The sequence below is a fragment of the Serpula lacrymans genome, assembly GCF_000218685.1.
Source record: "Serpula lacrymans var. lacrymans S7.9 unplaced genomic scaffold SERLAscaffold_5, whole genome shotgun sequence".
Taxonomy (NCBI): domain Eukaryota; kingdom Fungi; phylum Basidiomycota; class Agaricomycetes; order Boletales; family Serpulaceae; genus Serpula; species Serpula lacrymans.
In genome coordinates, this window is record NW_006763294.1 from 2,236,368 (window position 1) to 2,248,215 (window position 11,848).

At 46.1% G+C, this 11,848-nt stretch overlaps 3 protein-coding genes across 3 annotated transcripts; all 3 read left to right on the plus strand.

Moving 5' to 3' along the window:
- Positions 1 to 1,890: 1,890 nt before the first annotated feature.
- SERLADRAFT_447880 (uncharacterized protein) lies at positions 1,891 to 5,266 on the plus strand (the record flags this gene model as incomplete). Its single annotated transcript, XM_007316869.1, has 8 exons — positions 1,891 to 2,206; positions 2,258 to 2,980; positions 3,039 to 3,267; positions 3,320 to 3,449; positions 3,598 to 3,673; positions 3,707 to 3,897; positions 3,928 to 4,300; positions 4,523 to 5,266. 8 exons carry the CDS (start codon positions 1,891 to 1,893, stop codon positions 5,200 to 5,202), a joined length of 2,718 nt encoding a protein of 905 aa, XP_007316931.1.
- Positions 5,267 to 8,449: 3,183 nt separating this feature from the next.
- On the plus strand, positions 8,450 to 8,908 carry SERLADRAFT_338129 (uncharacterized protein; the record flags this gene model as incomplete). The annotated part of the gene is made up of 1 exon (XM_007316870.1): positions 8,450 to 8,908. A coding segment is annotated over one exon (459 nt), but the record flags the coding sequence as incomplete, so codon positions are not given.
- A 75-nt stretch (positions 8,909 to 8,983) lies between these two features.
- Positions 8,984 to 9,439, plus strand: SERLADRAFT_338884 (uncharacterized protein; the record flags this gene model as incomplete). Its single annotated transcript, XM_007316871.1, has 1 exon — positions 8,984 to 9,439. A coding segment is annotated over one exon (456 nt), but the record flags the coding sequence as incomplete, so codon positions are not given.
- Positions 9,440 to 11,848: the final 2,409 nt, after the last annotated feature.

Consider the following 11,848-nt stretch of genomic DNA (forward strand, 5'->3'; position numbering starts at 1 on the left):
CGGGATCAGATTCAAAGAAGTGCTCCACCATGGCCATGGCAGTAGAACCAAAACCACTTTGCCATTCCGAAAGACGTTGAGAGGCCTAAGAGCTAGTGAAAGAAATAACAAGACAAAAGACAAAATAAAACTCACCACAAGATAGACTGGGTCTTGTACAGTGATAGTGTGGCAAATGTTGGGATAGATAGCATCCCAGGCCAGTTGCATGGCCCAGACTGCCTTGGTGTCACTAATGTTCCAGGGATTCTCACAGGTCCCAACCCACTTCTCATACATTGTGATAAAAGTGTTGCACCAACGGCCACCCTCCATGCAACCCTCCGGGAGGTCAGAGTTTGTGATTCTTGTCGGATGTTCAACTTTGATGTGCTTTAAGGGAGGCTTAACACCATCTCGAAATTCAACGAGGTTCTAGAGAAGAATAAGGTCAGTAAAAAACAAACTTGAATGGTTAACTCACAGTGCTTATGGTACGCTTTCCCTTAACAGCCTCTATGTACTCTTCTATCTCAACTTCATCCTCAAGTCCACCCGCCCAATATCCAATACCAGTGCCTTCATTTGTAGCTGACCACGTATTTGATGTGGATTGTGAAGAGAGCACCCGTTTTTTGTTGTTCGGATGAGATGTGCAAGCAGTGGAGTCTGTAGTGATGGGAAAGAGTGATGAAACGTCCTGCGAGTTTGTGCTGAGTTCATCTGCTTCGTTTGTTGTAGCATAGTTTGGCTTGTGAACATTTTTTCTCCATGAATTGATGCCTACAGATCTGCTATAGGATGGATCCGACACATTTGAATTGAGGCGTTGGTAGAAAAATAGAGTTATTTCATTGAGGCAAAGCAGTTGATCAGTCATTCTGTAGAGATCAGATAAAAGAAATGTGCTGACCTTCCACGTGGTCTTTGCGCACCATATTGGGGCTTAGCCAGCGTCAGGTCGGAAGCTGCACTTCCTTGTTGCCTTAAGGCTACAATGGCACCTCGAATGCCTGAGTTGTTGCCTGCTTTCTTCTTTTTCTTGGAAACAAGCTCCTCTATGTCACTCTCTTCCAAACCTCCATTGTTGTCTCCATCATCAGCTCCATCATCAATTCCTCCATCAAGTCCATCATCAGCTTGGAAGTCCAGCTGAGAAGAACACATCATATTGATGTCTCTATCATCAATTCCTTCATCAACTCCATCATTGGTTTGAAAGTCCAGCTGAGAAGAACACATCATACCAATAGCTCCATCAATTCCTTCATCAACTCCATTATCAACTCCATCATCAGCTGAGAAGAACACATCATACCTTGTTCGTCTTTTTTGCTCTCTTTGCTGCCTACTGATTCTTCTTCATCCTCGCTATCTGGGATGACCTTCAGGCTGCTTTCACGGCATGCAAGACGGGACTGGCGCCACTGGGAAGGAATAGGTGCCACAGAATCTTCCCTGCCATCCTCGATGTCAGGGCTGTCTTTCTTACTTACCTGATGCCGTTGGGAGGGAGGGAGCATAGGTATATTGTCTTCTATGTCTTCTCTGGCATTTTTATTTTCAACCTTTGCTGCAGCAGCAAGACCAAGCTTCATAGCTTGCACCAACTCCTTTTTGGTGAGTTTAAACTGTTCTTTCTCTTGCGCTACCTCCGCTCGAGAACGACATTTTGGTTCCAGGTCAAATAGAATTTTCCTGGGGTGTTGATGGGCATTTTTAGCACGCGTTACTGGGCGAGACATGGGGAGAAGATGGATGGACAAAGCTTTACGTGGAAGAGAGAAAACGGAGTTTAGGACTAATAGTAGGTAATTTTCAAATGAAATTTTCTGTGTTACTTCGGAACTAAAGCTTTCTCACACATAGTATGATTGCTCTTACGTTCTTTACTAGTAGACTCGAACAACAATGCCTCCCCAGATATATCATCACAAACCCGCCCGGCCACACCACAGCAGCTTAACTATACCCTGCGAGAATTCTCAGTGCAACCGCTGGTTTCGCAGTGTCTCTGGTTTGAAAAAACATGTGCGCTCTTGTCATGTCAGCGCCCCCAGCCATCCACTTCCTCCTGAGCACCCAGCACTTTCACCACCAGCTGAAAATGAACTAGAAAGCAACTTCGAACCATTTGACGGACAGGATGAGCAAGAAAATCCGCTATCCAATGAGCCATTAGAAGATCAGGCTCAATGTGAGATTGAATACCATCCTTTTCTAGATGGTATGTTGTCTATGTTTTCTAATGGGCGTTATTCCTGCTGAAAACTCACAGGACGGCCTTGTGATGAAAACGGGAACTTTCTACCTCCTGGAGCAAAACCTGTACTACCCGAAACCCCGTCAACCAATGATTGGTCCCCATACCGGGATTATGTTGAGTTTGAGATGGCGGAACTCCTCTACAAAAAGGTACAGATGTCTGGGGGAGATATTAATGCCCTTGTAGATCTGTGGAGGGCCTCGTTCATCAAAAATGGTCTGGCTGATGAAGATGTCCCTTTTGCAAACAAGGACGACTTGTACCGAGTAATTGACTCAACTTCCGGCAGTGATGTGCCATGGGAGTCTTTCTCTCTCTCATATAATGGCGAGCTTCCCGGAGAAGACCCCCCAGAGTGGATGAAACAGGAATTTGATGTTTGGTTTAGGAGTCCGCGTGCCATCATTCAAAACATGCTATCTAATCGAGACTTCTGTGGTGAAACCAATTTCATGCCTTACCGGAAGTTTAGCAAGAAGGGAGAGCGAGAATATAAAGACTTCATGTCAGGGGAGTGGGCCTGGAAGCAGGCCGACAAGATCTCCGTGGATCCAACAACCCATGGCTCATCATTCGTGCCCGTTATTCTAGGCAGCGATAAGACCACAGTGTCAGTTGCGACAGGCCAAAATGAATATTATCCAGTGTATATATCCATTGGAAACATTCATAATAATGTCCGACGAGCACATAGGAATGCTGTTGCATTGCTGGGCTTTCTGGCCATTCCAAAGAGTTTGTTCTATTCAACAATATTTTTTCTTTGCGTATACTAAAGCTAACACCTTCTCAGCTGAGAAGAAGTATGCAAATGACGTCGAGTTTTGCAAGTTTCGCCGACAGTTACTCCACACCTCCCTGGCTTGCATTCTTCAAGATCTCAAACCCGGGATGCTAGTTCCGGAGGTTCTACGATGCGCTGACATGCATTTTAGGTGTGTTATCTATGGTATTGGTCCATACATAGCTGATTATCCGGAGCAGGCTCTTCTTGCATGTATAGTTCAAGGGTGGTGTCCTCGGTAAGTGGCTTTCTTATACGGTACTATTCAGACTAATATCTGATTCTCATAGCTGTATTGCCTGGCCTAACAATCTTGATGGCGAAGGTGGTCGGCGCTCAGAAGATCATACAGAGGTTCTTGCAAACTTCCTCAGTCCAGTGGTTTTGTGGGACCAATATGGTATTGTTAGTGACATAGTAGTGAGTCTTTTACATTCGAACAAATCCTGTTCTTTATCATACGCCAACCCTTTTACATTCAAACAAATTTTGTTCTTTCTCATACGCCAACCCTTTTACATTCGAACGAATCCTGTTTTTTCTTGTTCACCAACCCACACTCAAACAGCCATTCACACATGATTTCCCTCGTGCCGACATACATGAAATTCTGGCTCCTGATCTTCTTCACCAAGTCATCAAAGGTACTTTTAAGGATCACCTTGTGACTTAGGTAGAGGATTACCTCCATCTAACATATAGCAAGAAGCGGGCTGACGAGATTTCGGATGACATTGACCGACGGATTGCAGCAGTTCCCTCGTTTCCTGGCCTTCGACGATTTCCTCAAGGCCGTGGATTCAAGCAGTGGACCGGCGACGATTCAAAGGCTCTCATGAAGGTGTACCTCCCCGCTATTGAAGGGCATGTCCCCCCAGACATAATACGCACATTCTAGGCTTTTCTCGACTTCTGTTACTTGGTACGGCACGATACTCACAGTGACAGCACCATCCAGAAAGTGCAAGATGCCGTCAAGGATTTCCACCACAGCCACACCATTTTTGAGACACTAGGTGTCCGACCAACAGGGTTCTCTCTCCCACGACAGCATTCACTACAACATTATCCATGGCTCATTCGAATGTTTGGGTCTCCAAACGGCCTCTGTTCGTCAATAACGGAATCACGACACATTACGGCTGTAAAAGAACCATGGCGCCGGTCAAGCAGATTTGAAGCACTTGGTCAGATGTTGCTGATCAACCAGAGGCTCGACAAACTTGCGGTCTCTAGGGTGGACTTTACAGCCCGTGGGATGCTTTCAGGCAGTATCCTAGACTATGTAAAGAATTATCACAATGATGCAATGGAGGCTACAAGAGCTCTGGATACAAGAGCGGAGCACCACAACACCGAAGACAACAACAACGGGGATAGTGGGCCGGTCCCAGGTCCATTGACACCTGGCTATGTCAAACCATCGGTTCGCCGTTGTACGTTTTATTTCACTGCTATTTACATGTATATTATACTGATGGCTATCTTTTTAGTGCGTCAATATTCAACAAACTGCCACAAACTCAGTGTGCAGCTCAACCAACCCCGCCTTGTTGAGTTACTCCGACGCTTCCTTTACAGCCAAGCGCACATGAACGACCATGACGCGCCCTCAGCCTTTAATATACCCCTGCACCAATGCCCCATGTTCAATTCGAGGGTAGTTGCGACGCACTCGGCAGTCGCATATTTCTATGCGCCAAGCGACTGCAGTGGAACCGATGGTATGCGCCGAGAAACAATTCGTGCCACGCATTTGTGGCGAAAGCATGCGGCTCGTTACGACTGTGCTTTTGTCGAGCGCGATCCTTCAATTCCAGGAATCCGAGGACTCGATGTCGTTCGCATTTTTGCATTCCTTTCTTTCTCACATGATAATACTACTTATCCATGTGCTCTTATACAGTGGTTCTCTCATATTCTGGATGAGCCTGATGAACTCACTGGGTTGTGGAAGGTCCAGCCTGATACAAATGACAATGGATCACCCAGTCTCGAAATTATTCATTTAGACTGTATCTTTCGTAGTGCACATCTCATGCCTGTATTCGGCGATTATGGTCATCGGTTCATCCCACCTGACATTGATTTCACTAACTCACTAGATAAATTTCCTACGTTCTACATTAATAAATATATAGACCATCATGCCTTCGGACTTAGCCAAGGATGATTCATAACTTGTCAAACTTGATTTTGTACTTCATGTACTTGGACCACGCTTGGATAACACTTTGCTCAAAATGTCTGAATGCTTCTACTTAGACCAGCCTACGTGTCTAAACGAAGTTGAAGGTGAATTGGCTCGCTTTCTTGTTCACTTGATAGAGCTTTAATTCCTTATATTTCTTGAACAGTCTTGAAAGTCAGCAAAGCGTGACCAAGTTCCGTCAAGAAATTTGACACTTTACTGATGCTATTGTCCCTTTCTGCAATTTAAGATGATGGTTAGATTTCAAGGACCTTTCCAGAGAATTTCTACCGAGGCTGACATCCGAATTACTCATGTCTTTACCGATATCTCTGGATTTGCTGATCATTTGCAGAGCGAGCTTCGTCATATGATAGATCGGCACAACCTGCCATTAAATTATCAAGAAGTGGAACTCGTGATTGAACCGCAACAGGGCCCCAACTATGAGACTGTTGGCCGGTATTACTTTGTGGACCCAACACAATCGTGCAACATTGCAAGGTGGTGGAATTAATGGCTCATAAAAGTGAAGCAGGTGTTTCCCTGTCGAAATTTGGGGTTAACATTACTCCTTCCTATCTCAGGGTTTGCAGTGCATGCTGAATACTGGTAAGCTAGTGACTCTTCCGGTCCTTGTCGAGGCTATCTGAACAAGAGCCTAGGCACCATTGGGTACTGTTTCCAAATCTATGTTACTTGACACCAGATATCCTCCATTACCTCAAACAACTAATGTTGCAGGCCCGGTGTGGTGAGTAGTGTGGCTCACATGGGTTTCGTCTATACCCCTATTAACTTATACGTTGCCGATGAAGATCACCTGACATCACAGCAGTCTACAGCACCATATGATGCCGACCAACTGGAAAAGTTATACTCCGTAGTTGGAGAAATTAAAATCAATTGCAAGGTTACCTCCTAAGATACCTACTTTTTTCTGACATTTCTATACCAGCCCATTCTGTCAACCCTCTAGAATGCCAGCATTCAGTATGGATTGTTGGTAAGTTGTCCGTCCACATGTGACACTGTGCCTATTTAAAATGTTTCTATAGGTAGAATAATGCATGAATTTGTTAGTTTTGGTGATTCTGCACCTTTGTGCTACCTATATATTTTCATTCCTTTCTCTATCTATTCTTCTATCATTCACTATTGATTGTGTTCTCTATTATTTCGCCTTTGTGGCTGCTTTGTTTACCTTTGTTTACAAAACTTCGGACAGTATTGCAGAGTCCAATGCTTCCTATTCTCTAGTTACTCACATTGGACTCTAGGTACTGTATACCTGTCATACTCTCTAATAATAAAGTTACTCACATTGGACTCTAGTTCCAGTCCCTGATTGCTCTCAGCAAGTGGCTAGACACTTCCTTCAAGCTTTGTTCTTAATAGGTTATGAGCCCTGTGCTCTAGCCATCTTCCTGACCTCATATCTCACCATCCAAGCGTCCTACTGCTTATCCATTGTAACCATTGTCTTCTGGGACTCTTATTATCTCATCAATCACCTCAGATTACTCTGATCTCATCTTGATCTCCAACAACAACTCCTTGTTGCAAGTTACCCCCATTTCGGACGCTTTTTTGGTCTTATCTGCACCATATCTCGCCCAATCCTTATCTGATCGTCCTGTAACTTCTACCATCGTCTTTTACGGCCTAAATAACCCTAGGAGACCTGTCAGAGCGGTTGAATTTGAGCTGGATCTTTCTGTGAGCCTTCATCATCATTTGATCACCTTTTGGCCCCCTATTCCATATCTCCACATCCTGTGCTCGGATCTTGGCCCTATTTGAGCCATCTACTACCCTATACTATTGCACTCTACACCGTCAATTTGGGGGCAATCCATCCACTCCATCATCCTCTGTGAAGTTCGCATTTTTGGCACTTTCACCCCTATTGGACTCCTATTGCATATCTCCACATCCTGTGCTTCACTTCTTGTGATATTTGGGCCATCTATTACTCTATAAAAATGTTCCCTATACCTCTGATTTGGTGGCAATCCATCCATCTTATCTGTCTCTGCATCAATTTCGACTTTTTGCCCTATTTTTCGCTTTTTGGCATATCTGGTGTGTGCATAAAGCTCCAATCTTCTCTACTCTGTCTATTATCAGATAGAACAAGCCTATAGACTGTGAAGCTCGCCTGCATTGCCTCAGTTTGCTGTTGCCTAGAGCCTCTCTCAGTCTGCGGTGTTTGGGGAGCTTAAGTCACTTTGTTGACTCATATACAAGCCCTATTAACCAACACTGTCTCGAGGCGATTTCTCTGTTAATATCAGTGTGGAATTGAAAGGGGAACACAGGCGTAACCCTGTAGCAGCACTAGGAAGCCTTAGCACCCTCCTGGATCGCTTTTGGACGCTTTTTGGACGCTTTTTGGACCTATCCTTGCGCTTTCTGACCCTCTCCATATCCTCTCTCTACCGCCTCACCATCTTATCTGCTCGCCTCCTACTGTTGCCCATTGTCTTTGCCACTATTCCATCGCCTATAGCCGTCTCCTACATCATTTATCATTGCTCTATTGTCTTATACAACACCCATCATGTCTGACTCTGATCCCAAATTCCATCCCTTGTCTGGCACTAACTACCCCCAGTGGAGTGGTGAAATGCAAGCTTGGTTGATGACCAAGGGACTGTGGAGGCTCGTCTCTGGCGCTGAAAAGTGTCCTGGGACTGACGCTGAAGCAATGGAGAAATGGGAGTTGAGAGCTGAAAAGGCTGCTGGTGCATTATATCTCAATGTCACCAAAGAGCAGCGCATCCATCTTGATGGCATCATTGATGATTCTGTCAAGATCTGGGAGAAACTGGCAATTGTGCACGTCTCTAAGAAGCCTGGGACGAGATTTAATGCCTATGACGACTTCTTCTCTATCAGAAAGAAGGAGGACGAGTCCCTGCAGTCTCTCATGACCAGAATTGACGAAGGCATGCATCAGATTCAAAATCTTCGTCCTACTGGCTTCTCATTGTCTGAATTGGACGATGAATTGACATGCATGGCCATGATTAGGGCGCTTTTCGATCAATATGCCCACTTCACTTCATCTCTACTACTTCTGGGCACCTTGGACAAGACCCAGCTCAAGGATGCTTTCCTTGCTGAAGAGGTCAATCGCCGTCGTCGTGCTGAAGTCGATTCTGCCTTGCATTCTTCGTCTACCACTGCCAATAGCACCTGCACCCATCCTAACTGCCATCATTGCAACCAATCCACCACCTCTACTCGCGTTCAGTGTGATTTCTGTGGTTTACTTGGTCATACCCAAGACAAATGCCACAGATACATTGCTAGTCGCCAACAGGCAGTGGAGGGTGCTAAGAATCGCTACAAGCGTGGCAATAAGGCTCAGGCAGGCTCCAGCAACTCTCAGAATACCTCTCAGCAGCCCAAATCTTCGCCTAACAATGCCAATTCATCTACTGTGGTCACTGAATCAGCTGGGAATGCAAGTCTTCGTTCTATTCATCCCTCTGATCCTCATTGCCCTCTCCAACTTGATGCTGACATTGATTGGAATGCAGACACAGGCGCCACTTCTCATATGACACCTCATCGTCATTGGATGCACCACTATACCCCATATCGTGTGCCAATCAAGCTGGCTGATCACACTGTTGTCTATTCAGCTGGTGTTGGTACTGTGGTGTTTAATCCTGTGATGAATGGCAAAGTGGCTAGGGCTGTGGAATTCTCTAGAGTGCTCCATGTACCAGATCTTCAAAATAATCTCCTCTCAGTCTTGTATTTAACTCGTCAAAGTGGTTTCAATGTCACTATTTCGTCTCATTCCATGTCCTTTATGTGTGACAACACTCTCTTGTTCACTGCAACTATCAATGACAACAATGCAGCATTCCTTGATGGATCTACTGCTGCTTGTGTTGAATTGGGACATTTTACTGCGACTATACCACTTGATTTGATGCTCTGGCATTGCAGATTGGCTCACCACCATCATGCTGATGTCAAGAGACTGATACAGAGAGATCTGGTCACTGGGCTTACACTGGAATCCAAGGCTGCTCCTGATCCTGTCTGTGAACCGTGCTTGTCTGGCAAGATGCATGCCAATCCATTCCCCTCATCTGATACTCGCTCTGCTCATCCTTTGGACCTCATCCATTCTGATGTACACCAAGTCTCTTCCCCCACATTCTCTGGTTATCGCTACTGGGTCACCTTCATTGACGATCACAGTCGATTCCGTGTTGTTGTGCCTCTCAAGGCCAAGTCAGATGTCTTTGATGCTTTCAAGAGATTCAAGGCTTATGCTGAGACTCAATTGGAGCGTAAAATCAAGGCTCTGCGCGATGACAAAGGGGGAGAGTACATGTCCAAGGAATTTGAGCAATTCACAGATGATCATGGGATTGTCAGACAGCATACCACCAGGAATCGTCCTCAGCAGAATGGTGTGGCAGAGCGAGCAAACAGACTTCTGACTGAGCGTATCACTGCCATGTTATCAGAGTCTGCATTGCCTAACAGCTTCTGGGGTGAATGTCTGTCCGCTTTGGTGCATGTCTGGAACAGGTGTCCCACTGATGCAGTGGCCCATGCCACTCCATTTGAGTTGTGGTATGGACGCAAGCCTGACATGTCTCACCTTCGCGTTTGGGGCTGCACTGCCTATGTGCATGTGCAAAAGGACAAAAGAGGCGTCTTTGGCTCTCATATGGAGAAATGTGTGTTCATTGGTTACCCTGAGGGATACAAGGGATGGAAATTCTACAATCCTACCACCAAGCACACTGTTATCTCTGAGAGAGCTGATTTTGATGAGCGCTACTTCCCTGGCTTGAAGAGGTCTTCTGACGATGTCCCGCCTCCACCTCCCACTCCACCTTCGCTATCCATGCCATTGGGCCTGATTGAGGATGTCCCTGCACCAGGTCCAGGGGGAGATATGGGCCCACCAGCTGCGCTTCAGCAGTCTCAACCATTGCCTGACAATGGGCCTCATTTGGACCTTGATGCAAAACCACCTGTGAATCAACCTCCTGAGCTTCCAAATCACCCTCCTCATCGCTCACCTTCTCCTGACTTGCCTATTGCACTGAGACGCCCTGTAAGGGCTAGGAGACCACCTAGACCATGGTGGCTTCAACACAGACAACCTACTCCTGCCATTGAGAGTGATGACAGTGATTCTGAGGCAGTTGATGATGAAGTGGCACACTTTGGAGACTCTGCTGAGCCTAGGTCGTTTGCAGATGCAATGAAGCGTCCTGATGCAGATAAATGGAGAGAGGCAGCCATGGAAGAGCTTCAAGCTCATGAGCGCAATGGTACTTGGTCACTAGTGGAACTACCTCCTGGAGTCAAGGCTATTGGTGGCAAGTGGGTCTTCAAGATCAAGCGCAACTCAGATGGCACTGTTGAGCGCTACAAGGCCAGATATGTGGCCAAAGGTTATAACCAGCGCCCTGGCTTTGATTTCCTCGAAATATTTGCACCTACTGTCCGCATATCATCCATCAGAGTTGTCCTTGCCATTGCAGCCATCCACAACCTCCATTTGCGCTCCATTGACATTTCCCATGCATTCCTGAATGGAGTCATGGATGTCAAGGTCTACATGCATCAGCCAGAGGGATTCCATCAGGGTCCTCGCAATCTTGTTTGCCAGTTGGACAAGGCCATCTATGGGACAAAGCAGGGAGGCAGAATGTGGAACCAGAAGATGCACACTGTGCTTGAAAAACTCGGATTCAAGCGTACTTATTCAGACTCTGCCATCTATGTCTTTAACAGAGCTGATGTGCGCATTATCCTGCCTGTCTTTGTTGATGACATGACACTGGCATCCACTTCTACTTCTGCACTTGACCAAGCTGTCAAGGACCTCTCCCTGCACTTTAAGCTTCGTGATCTTGGCCCTACTTCTTACCTACTTGGCATTTCCATCACTAGAGACCTAAGTAATCGCACCATCTCCCTCTCCCAACATCAGTACACTCTGGACATTCTGGAGCACTTTGGCATGAAGGACTGCAAGCCTATGTCCACTCCCATGGATCCTGGTTTGCGCCTCACCAAGGACATGTCTCCCAAAACATCCAGTGATGCTGCTTTGATGAAGGACATTCCCTACCTTGCTGCTGTTGGTGCTCTGATGTATCTGGCCACTACCACTCGTCCTGATATTGCCTACACTGTTGGAGTCCTTGCCAGATATAACTCTAATCCTGGTCTTACTCACTGGAGCGCTGTCAAGCACTTGTTCCGCTACTTGCAAGGCACCCTTAATCATTCCCTTGTCCTTGGTCCTGATCCCAATTCCACTGAACTCTTCACCACTTTCTCTGATGCTGATCATGGTGGTGACAAGGACTCTGGTCGTTCTACTGGTGCCTATATTGTCAAGATGGGATCTGGTGCTGTCTCCTGGAGCTCCAAGCTTCAGAACATTGTTGCTCTGTCCACCACTGAAGCAGAATACATTGCTGCTGTTGAGGCTGGCAAAGAGATTTGCTGGATGCGAAATTTGTTGAAGGAAATGGGCTATCCTATCACCTCTCCTTCCACCCTTCATATTGACAACCAATCTGCCATCTCTGTATCCAAGAACCCTGAGCACCATGGTCGGATGAAACACCTT